This window comes from Sphaerodactylus townsendi, linkage group LG02 (genome assembly GCF_021028975.2).
Source record: "Sphaerodactylus townsendi isolate TG3544 linkage group LG02, MPM_Stown_v2.3, whole genome shotgun sequence".
Lineage (NCBI taxonomy): Eukaryota > Metazoa > Chordata > Lepidosauria > Squamata > Sphaerodactylidae > Sphaerodactylus > Sphaerodactylus townsendi.
This window is the reverse complement of record NC_059426.1, coordinates 88,461,961-88,478,182: the sequence shown is the minus strand read 5'-3', so window position 1 is coordinate 88,478,182 and position 16,222 is coordinate 88,461,961. Positions and strand designations below refer to the sequence as shown.

At 42.2% G+C, this 16,222-nt stretch overlaps 1 protein-coding gene across 2 annotated transcripts in view; it reads left to right on the top strand.

The window, feature by feature from the left end:
- The window catches only part of TRIM66 (tripartite motif containing 66), a 62,563-nt gene that overhangs the window by 4,489 nt on the left and 41,852 nt on the right, over nt 1-16,222 (top strand). The window contains exons 1-2 of one of the 2 annotated variants that reach the window (XM_048486192.1): nt 1,244-1,511; nt 13,804-13,908. In XM_048486192.1, the coding sequence (XP_048342149.1) occupies nt 13,900-13,908 (9 nt within the window). In that variant the 5' untranslated portion in view covers nt 1,244-1,511; nt 13,804-13,899. Of the gene's footprint in view, nt 1-1,243; nt 1,512-13,803; nt 13,909-16,222 lie in introns of those variants that run through there. The other variant, XM_048486193.1, reaches the window with a different exon arrangement.

Below are 16,222 nucleotides of genomic sequence, written 5' to 3'. Positions count from 1 at the left end.
TTTTAAGGGCATTTAGCAACCTAATTCTAAGATCCAAAGTACAAGCAATAAGTTTAGGATAAAACATAGCAACTGCATCTCCAGCATATAGAGAAATAATTTTCAATTTAAAATTGTTTCTTCATTTTTGCTAATGTAGATATAGCTTTTAATGAGGTAAAGGAGGTGAAAAATTGCTAGATTTCACTGTTGTCAGTGAAAGCAATATTATTCAAGACCAGTCTGACACAGATCACGCGCTCAATAATGCCTGCCTGTTACATAGTGTTGCCTCATTCTATACTTTCTATATAGCTCTATGGGAGCATAATTTTGTCTTTAGGCTCCCTTGGAACCTCAGCATCAGCCATGATATTTTAAAAGAGTTACTGTTATGTGTAATACAAAACCAAACTGAAGCATTACTTGGAAGTGTTGCTTTAAGGATTCCTATTAACTCAGTCAGAATCATCTGTAATGTTATGATTATTTCTAACGCAATGCATTGTGGTACCATATATAGAAGACTGTGGACTCAAGCCAAAATACAGCAGAAAAGGAGCAGTAACCTTTAAGAAGTGAATCCTAATCTGTAAATTTCTGCCTCTTTAATAAAAAATGACACACATGCACACACACAGACACACACACAAATTAGACTGTATGAAGGCATACTAATACTTTAAAGAACGAAAGGGCTAATTTTTTTTGCAGCTGTTAAAAAGTATCTTAATTTAGTCATAGTGATTATACCAGAATTAAACTTGTCTTCAGACACTGTTGAGTTGCAGAATTCCATTTTGGATTGCTTTTTAGATCCACTGATTGCATCATTCTTCATACGTACAAACAGTGAATCTCTGGGGCAATGCTGAATACTCTTTCTCTGCCAGCAGTAATAATGATATATTTAAAGCAGGTCTCTGCAAAGTATAGGTTTCTGAAATAAATGTCTCTGTCTCTTGTTTTTTAGATCCCAAATGGCAAATCTTTGATGGTTAGAAAGCTGAAAGGCAGATCAGACAGTAAATTTATATTTTATGATTTGTTCTATATAGGTTGATCTTAAGAGCTAACTATAGTTTCCCTTTCTCAGTATCGCTTATGGAGACTTACTTATGGAAGAAGATCTGGGCAAAGAGAGAGAGTGGCTGCTCTAATTCCTGCCTCACCCTGGGATTGTATTTTTTTTTTAACTCCAGTGATCTGGAAAAATAGCTCCAAAATGTACAGGAGGCCTAAAAGTAAGAGGCAGAGAGGAAGATAAGGGGCATTTAGTGAGCTCTGCACACTTCGGCTGCTCTCCTTGTTTGTGAAGAGGGTTTAAAAAAAAAGGAAAGGAAAGGAGCCCCAGATGCACGACAGAGAGGTCTAGTCATTTTCTCTCATCAGCACTCCTGACGCTGTACAGTAAAAGCTGTTTCCAGGGATTACGCTGTGCATGCTCTTCTGCTTAGTAACAACCTATTTCCTCAGCCAAGAGACACTTATTTGTGCACCTCTCTTAAGTGGCTGCTTTCCAGAGAAACCAGGTAAGCAAACATGAAAAGTATTTTTTTTCCTGAGTAAATTACATAGCCTAGGAGTAGTTTACAAGGAGGTTGGCATAAGCACTCCCCATTTCTAGTCAGAACTGCTGTCTGTCAGTTATGATTCAGTGTCTGTCAACATAGAGACAGGCTGTTTTTCTGTCGTGCTTCATGTTACGCTTATCAAGTTTGGATAGCCGTTCCAAAGGAAAATGCATTGAGAATGTCAACAACATGGTTAAGGTTTAGGAGGCAAAAACAGGCAGGGCTGTGTATGTGTATGTTCATTCCTCTAACCTACAGGTTTTGAATTTCCACATATTGCAAGTGGTGCTTGATTAACCAACCCAGGGTAACTGAAGGTCAATTATATCCCATGGGGATAAAGAATTCAGAGAGCAAAAAGCAAACAATCTGTTTTGAGAACAAAAAGAAGGATGTAACAGATACTTAAGCAGGTGGAGAAATAGGAGAAAAAATCTGCCTAATGCAGTAATTGCCTGTACCTCTGATTTGCAGCATCTATGCTGCAAGCAACCATCCTTTTGCTTCTTGCATTTTCTCTCTGGGAGACTTCCTGTACTGTCTGGGAGGCCTGAAGGTCACACTCACTTGAGCTTTCAGTTCCCCAAATGTATTTGATAATTTATATTGAGAGAATGTTTCTGATGTTTACACTTACACTTTAATAGATGCCTCTAAGAGCTTCCTGGCGTACTCTATGTTGATGAGGAATGGCCACTGTGTTGATGAGGAATGGCCACTGTGTACAAGCACATAGAAACCTGCAGTAGCTTTGAATCACATGTCCAGGAGCAGCAGTGGCGTAGGAGGTTAAGAGCTCATGTATCTAATCTGGAGGAACTGGGTTTGATTCCCCGCTCTGCCGCCTGAGCTGTGGAGGCTTATCTGGGGAATTCAGATTAGCTTGTGCACTCCCACACACGCCAGCTGGGTGACCATGGGCTAGTCACAGCTTCTCGGAGCTCTCTCAGCCCCGCCTACCTCACAGGGTGTTTGTTGTGGGGGGGGAAGGGCAAGGAGATTGTCAGCCCCTTCGAGTCTCCTGCAGGGGAGAAAGGGGGGATATAAATCCAAACTCTTCAGATGGCAAAATACACACTCGTCAGATTTTTGGCACTGGGCAGTTTCACATATCCATGTATAGTTTGCAATCTAGGGGAAAGGGGGAGTTTAGTCACACTAAGTTTGAAGTCCAGCTTTTGGATATGTTCTAGATGAAAATGCAAAATATCCTCAGTGTAGTAGTACAATTCGTTGTAGTCATAGGAATGCGTATGTTTACTGTGTAGATCAGTCACACGTTGGGGTTGTCAGCTGCCAAGAAAAAACCACCCCTTTTTAAATCTCTCCCATTTGGAGGGTAAAAACCAGAAATTTTGTCTCTTACCAGACTTTTTGTCACTATAGCTATTTTTTGGGGGAACAGAAGTCAGGAGCAGTGTTTTCATTTAGAGTGCATCATTAACTTGGAGCTTCTGCATGCACATGGAGAGCTAAACAACATGCTACCCCAATGAATCAATCCAGCAGTGGCTATCTGTGATGAAAAGCAGCAGTGGGAAGGAGAAGGATTTTTAGTGAAAATTTGGCAGGGGTGATTGATGGTGTTTTTAATTCTTCCCATACCCTCATTTCTTTGCTTCAACTCATCTTGCCTAACCTGCTTTCTCTCAGTGAGGTCCAGGTGTGTGTTTCACTGTCACAACCAGTAGCTGTAGAGATTGTTCACAGAGCTGCTTTGATTCATCCCATCCTGGAATCCAATTGCCTTCAGTAGTCCCGGGAACAAACAAAAAGCTCTGCTACCTGATTGGAAAGAGTCCATTGGACTCTCACCACTCCTTCCATCCAACTACAGGACTTTTAAAAATCAGCCTCTCATTCAAGCCCTTTTTACTGAAATAAAGGTCAATGTGTATAGCTAATATATTATTTAATTGTTTGTAACAGTCTGTCAGTGCTGGTGAGTTCTAAATATAAGAGGAAGGGGCAGCTGCATGACCTGTCGCTCCAACAACCATGGAAGGAAAATATTACTAGTCAAGCATCCCCAATAAAGGTCCCAACTAGTACCTGGTTCCAGTGTATGTCTTACCCTGAGCAACCATCAGGACAACAGGGAAGTATATGAAGAGTCAAATCACACCTGCCAGTATTTTATCTAACATCGGGAGTTACAGCATGTGAATAAATGGTTTAACTGAAGTAGGATGAAGCAGGCCTCAAGCTAAGTATTGAACCTCTGCTGGTTTGTGGCTTAGGCTTCACTGCTTTATATGAGGAGCTGTGAATATACATGGAAGGGAAGGTGGCATGGAATATAGCCAAACCTTGGAAGCTAAGCAGGGTCGGTACTTAGAAAGAGATTACCAAGGAAGACTGCCGAGAAAGGCAATGACAAACCACTTGCTGTGAAAGCCTCTTGCTAGGGTTGCCCTAAATCTGCTGTGATTTGTAGGTACAGCTCCAATGGACTCCCACATCTTCTAATATCACCAAGCACTGGTATAGTGAGGGGGACATGAGGAGGCTAGAGTAGGCACTGCTTACTACTGGGGTGCATTGCCATGACCCCCCTCACAATTGTGACCCGGCCCTGTTTGGAGGCAGAGCGCAGTTAAAGGCTGGTTACTCCGACATGGAGCTTGGGAGGGGTCCAGCCGGCTGCCCTGCTCCACCCTGATCCCTATGTGGAGTTCAGAGCAACTGTTTGCTACTGGCTTTGGCTTCCAGCCTGCAGTTTAAAGCTGGACCAAACCTTGCTGAGGCCAGCAGCAAATTGAGCATACTGCTGGTCCCTCTCTACTTTTATACTGTTGGCTCCAATCCAAAGTCCCACCTCTGGTTAGGTGGAGCTTGGAGGTGGGGTCAACAGTATAAATGTAGAGAAGAACTGTCTGTTGTTTAGTTTGAGCCTGGCCTGAGTCAGCCTTGGATCCAAGTGGAATCACTCTAAGCTACAGGCTTCCAGGGCCCTTGCTGCTCCAATCTCCATGTGGAGATCAGGTTGGCTAGTCTCATACTTGACCTCCATGTGGAGGTCAGGGGGCAGGGCCAGTCTGGCTCATCTTGCATTCATCTCCATGTGGAGATCTGGCATGGGGCCAGCCAGTTGGCTCCACTCCCAACCACATGGAGGTTAGGGGTGGGGCGAGCGCTTCTCATGGGTACTCAGCTGCGCTCCCCAATGGGGTGCTATTTTAACAAACTACATTCCTGTCATCAAGGTAGGGAAACCACTCCCTGATACGGCTTGTCTGATTTTTCCTGCCTGTTTCCTATCAGGGACTGAGCTGCTTCTAATATGGTAGTGCAGATTATAAGAAACATTTCCCCTCAGCCCTGTTATACTGAAAAGGTAAAGGAAGCCTGTTATTTTAAAACCTTTCTTGGCAAACCCCTTTTATAAGGCACACCAAAATAATAATACTGAGGCAGAGAAATTTAAACAGAATAAATGATTTTTTTAACCAGAGGGGAGATGGGAATGAGAGATGGATAACTTGGAGAAAGGAATGGATAAGGCAGCAGAAATATTTACAGCAGAGATCTTTGGCAAAGAAGCAGTATTTGTTTTCAGACAAAGGCTCAAATAGGTTTGTTCAGTTTCTGTAGGCTTAGATGGTAATAAGATGTTTCCTCACATAGTACAGTTACTTTAAGACGGTACTGTTCCTTATTCAAGACAGTACTCTGGCTAATGGATTGCACACACACCCTGAATTCTCTCAGACTTGGTAGAACCCCCAAAATAAGCATAAAACCCCATACAGCAGACTAACTGGTCTTTTCCCTGGTTTTTCCCTGGTTATAAACGTGCCCTTCAGCCTGGACCCTCAATAACCTAAACACTAGTACACTCCAGTCTGTGTAATATTTGCTTAAACCACACCACACAAGGCTGTCACACAGTACAGCAAGTCAGAATCATACACTGTCTGCCACTACTTTACTTAGAGCTATTATGTTTAATCACAGCAAAGGTAGATAGCTCTTTACTTTAGGAACTAGCTCCAAAAGCCCCTCAGATTGTCTTACGCAGGGAGATAACCTCCTCTCTCTCAGTGACATCAAGTATTTTGTGACCAGAGTGGAGGGTTGCCTCAGCCAATCAGGTGGCTTCTCTGCTCCTAGGCCTCTGTGCCTCACTCTGAGAGTAAACAATAATGGCTGCAGACAGAACTGCACTTTTAAAAACATGCATTTTTTTGCAGTCTGTCACAATAGCCTTTACACAATCTCAAGAATTCCCTGCATTTCACTCTAAAAAAGTGCAACTGAGAGCCCCAAAACTGGTTTCTAAATTTCCTTGAGCATTGATGATGTTTATTGCTACAGCATCATCAGTACCCAATGATTTTTACACAAAAAGACATGTCTCTGCCCAAAGAACCTAACAGTATAAAGCAGTTCAGTAATTAGACATGGCATTGGTTTAAATGGGGAATTGGTGTGCATATATGCAGAGGAATTTTGTAGAGGAATTTTGAGGTTGGTCCTGAGCTATTACAGTTTTTGTGTACATTTGAGACACAGTTAAAAAAACAATATTCTAAAAGAATTCTGAGCTCTTTTTATATGAGAAAAAATGTAAGTTTCTTATTATTAGCAACAGTTTATTGATATATAATCCTGGGTTGTTACAATAAGGCTTTGTTGGAAGACAGAGTTTTTGTTTTTCTCAGCTCAGAGAAGACACTGCCTAATGATGGAGGGAACACTAAGGAATTCCTAAATATCTAGCGGTTATAAAATGACAGTGCTTGTGCCTACTTAGTTGTTGCCTAGAAGCTGGACCTTTGTCCTGGAAGTCTTGTCTGCTATTTTCTGTTGTGGGGAGTATAGGTAGGGGAAGGATGGAATATGGTTGCACAGTTGAAGAAATTGTGTTCTGGATATGCTCAGACTCTGCAATCATTAACAAAAATTCTAGAGCTCAGTGTAAGTGGATGCTATTTTAGAAAGCTCTCTGAAAATGTCTCTTCCCAAACCAAAACAGGTTGGCCTGCTTGTTTTGGATTGGTTGTTCCTCAAATACTTCCCTCCTTCCCTCCTCTCATACTGAGTGTGCATGCCAACACCTGTTTCACAAGTAGCTAGATTTGGTTCCATATGATTGACAGATCTGAAAAATATATAGATCCTCTACCTAAATCCTCAGGATTTGCAGACATGGTAAACCATTCACAAGTTCTTGAAATGTGAGCTCTTCTAGATACAGATTTTCTCAACCTGCAGTGGCCAAAAAAAATTAGCTTGTGTCAGGAACCCCAATCAAGTTCAAATCCCACTCAGCTATGAAGTTTACTGAGTGATTTTTCAGCCTAAATTAACCTTACAATGTTGTTATGAGGATATAATGAATAGATGGGCATAATCATGTGTACTGTCCAGAGTTCCTTGGAGGAAGGATCGTGTTAAAAATAAAACAGTATTATTAACCCATTGTAATGCTAATTAATTTCATTTATATGTCTCATTTCCCCCCTGAAATCCTGAGTCAGTGCCACGTGTGATATTGACTCTGACTTTACTTAAACCTGTATCACCCATGGATGGCATAGTGATTTATTGTACTTCAAAGTCTATATTCTTTCATACTTTTGGAGTGCTAGACATTTTGTGCTACCCCAATTAATATTTACTTTGCAGTGTGGCTTTTAGCCTGCTGTATAATGCTAAACAGTTGCTGGTTAACATGGACACATCTTTTCTTGGTTTTGTCTGCAGAAGTTCAGTTTGCATAGTGCTGAAGAATTCAGCTGTATGGCCACCATTTCATTTCATACACATTGGTTGTGCTGTTATAAGCTGTTCATGACTTGACATAAGGACATCCTTATATCACTATGCCATGTTTATCCCTTTGGGTCACAGCATAAAAATGAACATAGTTTTGCTTATCTCTAGACCATCTTGTATAGTGGTCCTTATATCATAAATAGTAATTGGTATTTTCTTGGATAATCCATATTAGCTACAGTGATGAAATTGAGGCAGAAGTATTATCAAGAAGGAATTTTTTTTAAGATTCTATGACAGGATCCAGAATACACTCAATTTAAGAGATTTAACACATCCTTCCATACTTTAGCTGTAAAGTCATCTCTAAAGAATTGTCTGCTATCAGAACTATTCTAAAAATGAGAGGACATGAAAGGTGCAGTTGTCATAAAACAGTATTAAGCAGTTTATCCCTGTCAAATCTTCTTCTGTGCTTTTCTCTACATTTTCTCATAAAAAGTGAAATGTTGTGTACAGTAAATGTTACTAATATCAGCAGTATCACATATTCCTGACCATTATGTAAATCGTAGTGATGTAGATAGTTACAAGTGGAAACCCATTAGCACCTTATTTCTTCCTTCTGCACTATTTCCTCTTTCCTTCCATGAAATCCTTTGTAGTCTCTCCCTCTGTCCTGCTTTCTTTTCTTCTTTCCACCCACCAGCCAACCTACCTTTACTTATCTGTCCCATCTTCGTATTTTTTTCCTTCTGCTGGCAGCCTCTATCCAGAAAAACTATGGCCCAGTTGCATGATGCTGGTACCTGGGCTCAGACCAATTGCATAGTGGAGAAACTATAAGAGCTTGCAGGGGTGTGTGTGTTGCTTTATTCTGTATCCTCTTCCCCACACTATTTCCTCTTTTCCTCCTCCTGGAAACCTCAATATACTCACCTTCCTGGGCTCCCTTTTCTCCCCATATTCTATTTATTTACTTCATTCATATCCTGCCTTTCCCCACAAAGCAGCTCACATAATTTTATCTTCAGAACAACCCTGTGAGCATAAAGTGACTGGGAGTGATAAAGCTTCTCTCCCAGTCTGCCCTGGCAACGCAATCTAAAAGGAGGGATGGAGGGAGAAACAGTTTGCCTGACCCTGTCTCATCCTCCCAAAGGACTTCGAAGGAAGGGCGGGGGAGGAAGAGGCAGTCTGCCTATCTAATTGACTGGGTGCTACTTTCCTTGTCTTGCACAGGGCTTGGGTGGGCCAGGGTTGTCCAACTTCCTCCATCTCTGTTGGGCCGGACACCACTTCCTTTGCCTTGCATGGAGCTTGGCTGAGTGCCATGGAGCTGAGGAAGGCCAAACACTACGTTCTCCCCTTAACATGGGGCTTGGACAGATTAAGCCAGGCACTTTCCCCTAACCTTGCCTCATTTGGGGCTTATATGCATCAAGTGCCACTTTCTTTACTGTGCCACTCTACTGTGCCACTTTCTCTACTGTGCAAATAATATCAGCCTAGAGCTGTGGTGGCAAGCCTTGGGCACTCCAGATGTTATGGACTACAATTCCCATCAGCCCCTGCCAGCATGGCCAATTGCAGGGGCTGATGGGAATTGTAGTCCATAACATCTGGAGTGCCCAAGGTTCGCCACCACTGGCCTAGTGCATACTATCCTGAATTTGTCCAGAAGGACAAAATACAAATGTGGTATATTTGCTATTGTGTGTTCAGTAAGGATCCTAATAACCCAGGAATCTAATGCAGATAAGGTAATATATTGCATTGGGCTAATATGGTGGTAATAGGAGACAAAAGCTGTGTCCTTTTACCAAAAGAACATGTGACTATCGCCTTTTGTCTTAATCTTACAAAACAGCAGTGCAGTTCTAAAGAAAGCCAAACCTTTAGGAAATCTGAGTAACTGAAAAATATCCAATCCTCAGTGGATCAGGAGCACATATCTAAATAACTGTAAGAATATTGGCTAACTGATGATTCCACACTGTATTCTGTCTAAGACAAAATAAGAGAGGCAGAACATTATAAAATAAGGTCAGCTTCATATGGAATTATACATGAGAACATTTCTAGACACGTAGTTTTGAACAAGCTTACCTAATTTAGAATGAAAAACATGTTGCTGATGATTATAACAAAGTGATCACAGGAAAATACAGAATGATGGGAGAAGATCTGGAATTCTATTTTCACTTGAAATACAAAGAGAAAGATTAAAATAGGTGCTTTGCAAAATGTAGTATTTGATCTGCAAGTAACTGGGTTCATGTCCCTGTCAGGGTTTTAAAAACTAAGGTCAGCCAGATTCTTCTGAGAAATAAATAGTTTGCCCTTATTTGATAATCAGACGCATATTGTTTCTGAATATGGAGGTTCTGTGTAATTTTAATGGTCTCCAATGAAAATGGTTCCAAGAATGTGTTTCTGTTAACTCAAAAGGTAGTGAATTGAGAATGGCAGTTGCTTCCTTGCAGATTATAAATCTGCACTGGTGCTGTGGTGTACTGCAGCTTTTTAAAAAAGTTCCATCTAGGCGTGGTAACCGCCCCAAGCCCCACCCCCAGCCTTTGTGCTTATAAAAGCATGTCCCAGAGGCTTGCAAGTGCTCTCTCCCTAGGCTCTGGGGAGAGCAGCAGCCGGGCTCCAGGGACCCTGGTTGGTGGTGAGTGGGGGCGTGGTCATGCCCCTGAGTCAAACCTCTGAGCGGGGCGGCACCCAGAGACCTAGTTGTCTCTGGGCACCATTTTCCCTTGGTACACCTCTGAAATGAATGCACAAAATGCACTAAAGTGTGGATGTAGTCTTATTTTCCTGTGCATTGGCTTCAAGTTCAGCAACAACAAACAAAAAAGAATGGACTTTGCTCTAGTTCAGTGATGGCAAATCTTTTTGAGACCAAGTGCCCAAATTGCAACCCAAAACCCATTTATTTATCACAAAGTGCCAACACGGCAATTTAACCTAAATACTGAGGTTTTAGTTTAGAAAAAACGGTTGGCTCAGAGGCGTGCATTACTCAGGAGTAAGCTTGGTGGTAGTCGGTGGCTTTGCTTTGAAGCAACCGTGCAACTTTTCCAATGGGTGAATCACGACCCTAGGAGGGTTTACTCAGAAGCAAGCCCCATTGCCAGCAACTGAGCTTACTCCCAGGTAAAGGATCACGCTTTAGTTCTTTGCATAAAAATCGGTGGGGTTTAACAGTGCTTAATAGGGTTACTTTACCTACACCGCTTCCCCAAAACTAGATCTTAGGTTTAATGCTATTAATCAAGTCCAGCGGCCCAGGCCAGCCTAGATGTGTGTGGGGAGGACTCTGTTTGCACGTGCCCACAGAGAGAGCTCTGAGTGCCACCTCTGGCACCCGTGCCATAGGTTCGCCACTACTGCTCTAGTTTGTTGTGACTAACCACTATTTTAGTGTTTTGTTGCGTTTGAATTGATTAATGCTGTTTGGTTTGATTTCTTTTCTTTTCTTGCTTTGTTTTGTTAGTAAGCTATTCTGAAACTTTATATAAATATTTGAAATAAATTAATGAATAGACGCTTAACAGTCAGAAAAGTACTCTAGCCCAGTTTCATCACATGCCCTTATAGAGCAAAGTTGACCACATTTCCTGATAATGCCTTTGTATATTTGTATTTGTATTTATCTATTTATCTATTTGTATATATCTATTCGTATACAGTGCTAGTTTTATTTTACTGTCAAAAGCCAGCAAATTTGTATGTAACATCCAGGGATTATGGCATAGTCTGATCTCATCAGATCTTGGAAGTTAAACTGGGTCAGTACTTGGATGGGGGAGCACCAAAGAAGAATCTACATAAGAAGGCTACTGGGATGAACTACTGAAGAAGGGTTAATTTTAAAGCGCAGTTCTGTCAAAGAAAGGGAATATAATGAGTTAACCAGAGCTCCATCTGACTGGCTGACTGGTACTGCAGCTGTTTATGGTCGATTCCCCTCAGGGGAAATATCCTGGGATTGGACCGGGATCATGAAATACTAGTACCTTTTTATCCCGATCTGTCCCTCTCCACTGCAGCTGAGGTTTCGAGTTGAAACCAGGATCAAAACGTCCACCTCCTTTCCATGAGCCCGGGATCAGCTCAGCGGCTCTTTTGTTGCTAGTTCTCTGATTGGCTTTTGCTTTGGAGCAGGAACATAAATGAGCATTCCCTTTTTTGTTTTGTTTTGTTCATGGCTAGGTAGCTACATTGTCACAAAGCATAGAACTCTGTGGCCAAAAACCACACACAAAAAGGGTGCATTCCAGTTTTTTCCTTTGCATGGTCGTAGCTTCATATCCAAGAAGAAAACATAAAAGAGGCATGTTTCTGCCCACCCTGAGTCACCCGTTCTGAGCATGCCCAGGCCACTGTGTGCTGTGATTGCCTGACAGCTTGAACGGAGACTCAGGGCAAGAAAAATAACCTGGGATAATGGTGAACAATTCCCCATGATACTGGCCTCATCCCAGGATCATCAGAGAAGATCCTCCTTCCTGATGATTTTTTAAAATCTTGGGATGAGGAGGATATCATAGGGCAGGGCAGGGACAGAGCCAGATTTGGCCCAGGAGCCGTGAGGAATCCCTCCTTGAACTGGAATGTCTACTGTGAGTATCCCGGGATATTTCCCCCGTGGGGAATTGACCTATAAAAGGCCAGAGGGTATGTGTTCGTGAGGGCAGACCAGAAAGAAAAAGAGAGAGAAGGCAGCAGAGTTCTCAGAGCTGAGAGAAAGAGAGCTTTGCCTCTCAAGAGGCTGGCTAGCCAGTTTTTGGGGAAGAACCTGGAAAGGCCAGTCTGTGTGTGAAACCTGAGCCTAGGTCCGAGAGAAACAACATCACAGGGACAATACTTAAAACACACGGAGGGCTTGTTTATAGGTCTCTGAAGTGAAAACACCTAGATATGCGACAGTGTCTCTGAGGGTGAGTGTTATTTAATTGGCAGAGTCAGGAGTGGGTTTCCAGGTAGAATTCCCCAGAGCCTGCTCTGGCAAGCTCAATGTGCCTCTCTTTTAGTGGCAGGAGTTAGAGATTTAAGTATTTGTCAAGATCTGTGAAAGAAAGAGTTTTCCTGTGAAATAAGCTTAGTAGAAGGATGTTTTGTTATAACTGAGTCAAAGAACTCAGGCTGAAACAACTAAAGGGTTTATCAAAGTATTCCTGCCAAAGAAAAAGAAAAACTTAACTATCTCTGTAACTTATTTTCTTGTAAATCTATAAATAAATGTTCCATCTTTGTTTGTTTGTTAATAAGCCTCAAGGAATCATTTAAGAGTGCCCAATGCAGCCTGATAGGAGCAGTCAGTTTTGGAGGGAAAAGTAAAATCCCCTCACAGATCGACGTGGTTTTGTACCAGCTTCGCCCCGTGTAATGGTCAAATTTCTGACTCCAGTTGGGAACTACTACTTTTTCAGAGAACCACGCTCAAACTCAGCTCGATTCCAGTAAAGTGCGGAATCTCTGGTGCCAGGAGTCCCCCATTCAGCCAATCACAGCTGAGTGTTTTGGGCATGCGTACAGCTGGAGAACCGCCACGGCAAAAATCGCGCCTAATTTTTCCCCCCTCTTCTTTCTTGCGTTCGAAGCGATGGCTGGTCACACCATCGGCGCACAATTTCCACGAACCAATATAAGCGGCCAATCAAAAAACACCACCTTCGTCCCTCCATTCCTGTGGCAGTTTTTTTTATAACGTGTGTGGGGATATACAGAACAGTATATCAGAACAGTATAGACTGGCCGTAGAACAGTAGCCAATAGGGACGGAGCGGCGAAGAGGCACAGGATGATTCCGCCCTCCGAGCTGGGATCAAGCTGGTTGCAGTGGGGAACAACAATGGCTTCGACCTAGGTTAGTACCCTTCTCAGGGAACTGGGTCGAACCTATTTTACTTGTGTGCGGAATCGCCCGAAGACCATTAGGTGTGTGCCCACTCATTCAGCCCTCGCCCACTGTTACAAGTAGTGCCATAGGTATAGATAGAGATCCTTTACAGCTACCAACTCTGCTTCTCACTTTTGGAAGCCCCTTGCTGGGGTTGCCATAAGTCAATTATGACTCAACAGTTTGTAAATACATATACCAAAAGGAAGCAAGGTGCATGATCAACGTGTATGGAACTCCACCTATTTCTAAATGGCAAGCTCAGGGGAGCCATTACTGAAAACACATTGCAGGGCAAAATGTAGGGATTTCCATTGAGTGCAACTGACCACAGTCGGTAAGTATAAGGACATGTGAAGCATTGGTTGATATAACCTTCAGAAATTGAACATATTAGCCCACATAACACCAATTCCTATCAGAACAAATGGATAGCATGATAGTGCCTTGGGGTTTTTAAATGCTCTTAAAATTTTAATAATGGCCATAAAAGCTGCATTTTCTGGACCAGGTAGTGGTTGTTCCCCTGCCTTTCTTGAGACACATATTATATTTATAGATATTCCCCCAAAACAACTACAAGTACATCTAAAAACATTTAGCTTTCTCTCTGTTTAGGTATCTTCTCATCCCCTCTTTGCCAATGTTATCACTGATCAAGAAATGTAGCTGAGCATTTCTTTCCGAAGAACTTGATCTGCAACAAATCCAGCGATGGCCAGAGTAAGTGGGAAATGTTTTGTGTCGTCACATGGTCAGTAAACTCAAAACATGTGCTGCAAATTTTAATCACTGGTGAACTTTCGGGCACAATATAGTACTTCTATTCATAGATTTTCTGTTTGTTTGGAAGCTCAAATCATGGCTTGAGGTGTAAACGGTTAGAAAAAAGGTTTGAAAAAGCCTTCACTGAGTGTGTGTTAAGCTAGAAGAATAGTTTTCAAAGTGAGCATTTCTAAAATATACGCAAAATACTCTTTCAAGCTTCCCCACATGAAAGAAGATGATTTCTCTGGCAATATTCACTCTGCATACTGATCTATTGACAAGACTAGGGAAAGGGTTTTCCCCCTCCCTTTTTATAGAATCATAGAGTTGGAAGAGACCACAAGGGCCATCAAGTCCAACTCCCTGCAATGCAGGAATACACAATCAAAGCACCCATGACAGATGGCCATCCAGCTTCTATTTGAAAACGTCCAAGGGAGACTCCACCACACTCTGAGATAGTATCTTCCATTGTCAAACAACCCTTATCATCAGGAAGTTCTTCCTAATGTTCAGGTGGAATCTCTTTTCTTTTTAAAATGAGACTTGCTTGTCACCTCACATCCAGTGGAGTTCAGTGGTCTCTGACAGGCTGCAAACACATGGATTGGCAGGAGGCCAAGATCACAAGGATTGGTTCAGAACTCTTGAGGGGTGGTAGGGCTTCTGGGGATGTTTGAGCACTTCCAAAAGCATCTGCTGCACAGCTTTTGGAGGGGAAAAATTCAAACTTTATGTATTGTGGTCATATCAGAAAGGACAGCTCTTAGACTGGAAATTATGGTTTACATTCAAACGTTAATTGACTTGTGTCTATACTCCTTTGGAAAACTTGCTGTTCACAGAGGCGGGGGGGGGGGGGCTTGCCAGTGATGTCATGATATTACTGGTGATGTGGTGACATCATTTCTGGTGTGGCCCAGAAGTAACACCATCACACTATATGATTCTGTCAAAACTGTGGTTTAATCATAGAGCTTTGTATGAATGCTAGAGCAGGGCTTGACACAATGACATCACTTCCAGGATATAGTGGAAGTGACGTGGTGGTGGTAGGATGGTGCTAATTGCTCTACCATTCCCCCACCCACCCCCCATCTGAATGGTGGTGGGAAAGGCTGATGGGGACTGGGCAGTGTTCTGCTGAAGCAGGAGATGGGGCAAGCCTGCTTTCTCTTGAAGTGTTATTGCACTCATTCAAACCTCAGTAAATATCTTAAATATAATCCAGATGATTTTCTTTTACCACTTTGAATCAATGGCTTTTGAAATGGAATCACTATGTCAGAAGATGGGGGGTGGGGTTATACATGTGAGCTATTTGGAGATGAACTTCCACATTGCAAAGGATTAACAGCCCATGACTCTTCTTTCATACCCATCCCGAGCCTTTGATTTCATCCTGATTCATATGTGTCACTGTGGTGGTGTGCATGCCACTTTTGTTTGGTCTGATCTACATTCCACAGCAGAAATATCTGTCACCAGGAACTGCAGGCTGATTGTCTGATAAGTTCCCATGCCAGAGTCACCAGTTTGTTCTGCTTATGGTAGAGGGTGAAGTATCTCATGAAGGGTTGGCAATGAAATAAACTAAAGCACCCTGAGATGTTACATGGCAGGTATTGATTGTATAATTATGAAGAAAATGAAGAAAATGCTTTTTCATACACTTGATTTTCATGTGCTGCAAGCAGCTGTGGCTTTCACCCTGCTCACAATGTTTACATTACAAAGAACTTTTCCAGTTGCTTTGAATCCACCTAGTTATATTTTTGATAGCTGGTTTAGAAAGGAAAAAGAATGGGCAATTTCTGAGTTGCTTATAGAAAACTGAATATTGCCAGTTCTCCTTCTCCATATTCTCCTTGAAACCTTAACAGCAATCCAGCAAAGGAAAACCTTAACAGCAATCCAGAAAAGGAAAACTTCAGGAGTCACCTGGAGAGAGAGACGAAAGCTTTGGCAATTCCTTTATGTTTGTTCCAGTTACAAAAATAATCTTGGGCTGCTGAAGTCATTTAACTAAATGAAAAAGTAGCACAGCCAAGTAAGCAATTGTACAGTCAACAGGAAAGCATAGGGTGTACTGAGTCTTCTGATCCCCCTCCACTTCCTCTTTCCCCTATGCAATGAGAAGTTTAGGGTAACAATTGAAGGGTTCATTTATTTGGAGTGAGGACAGCTTTCCCTCTCCAAACAAGTGACCCAATGTTTCCTTTAACCCTTTCTTGACTATGTGAGCCTAATTTTAATGTAACCTGCTTAG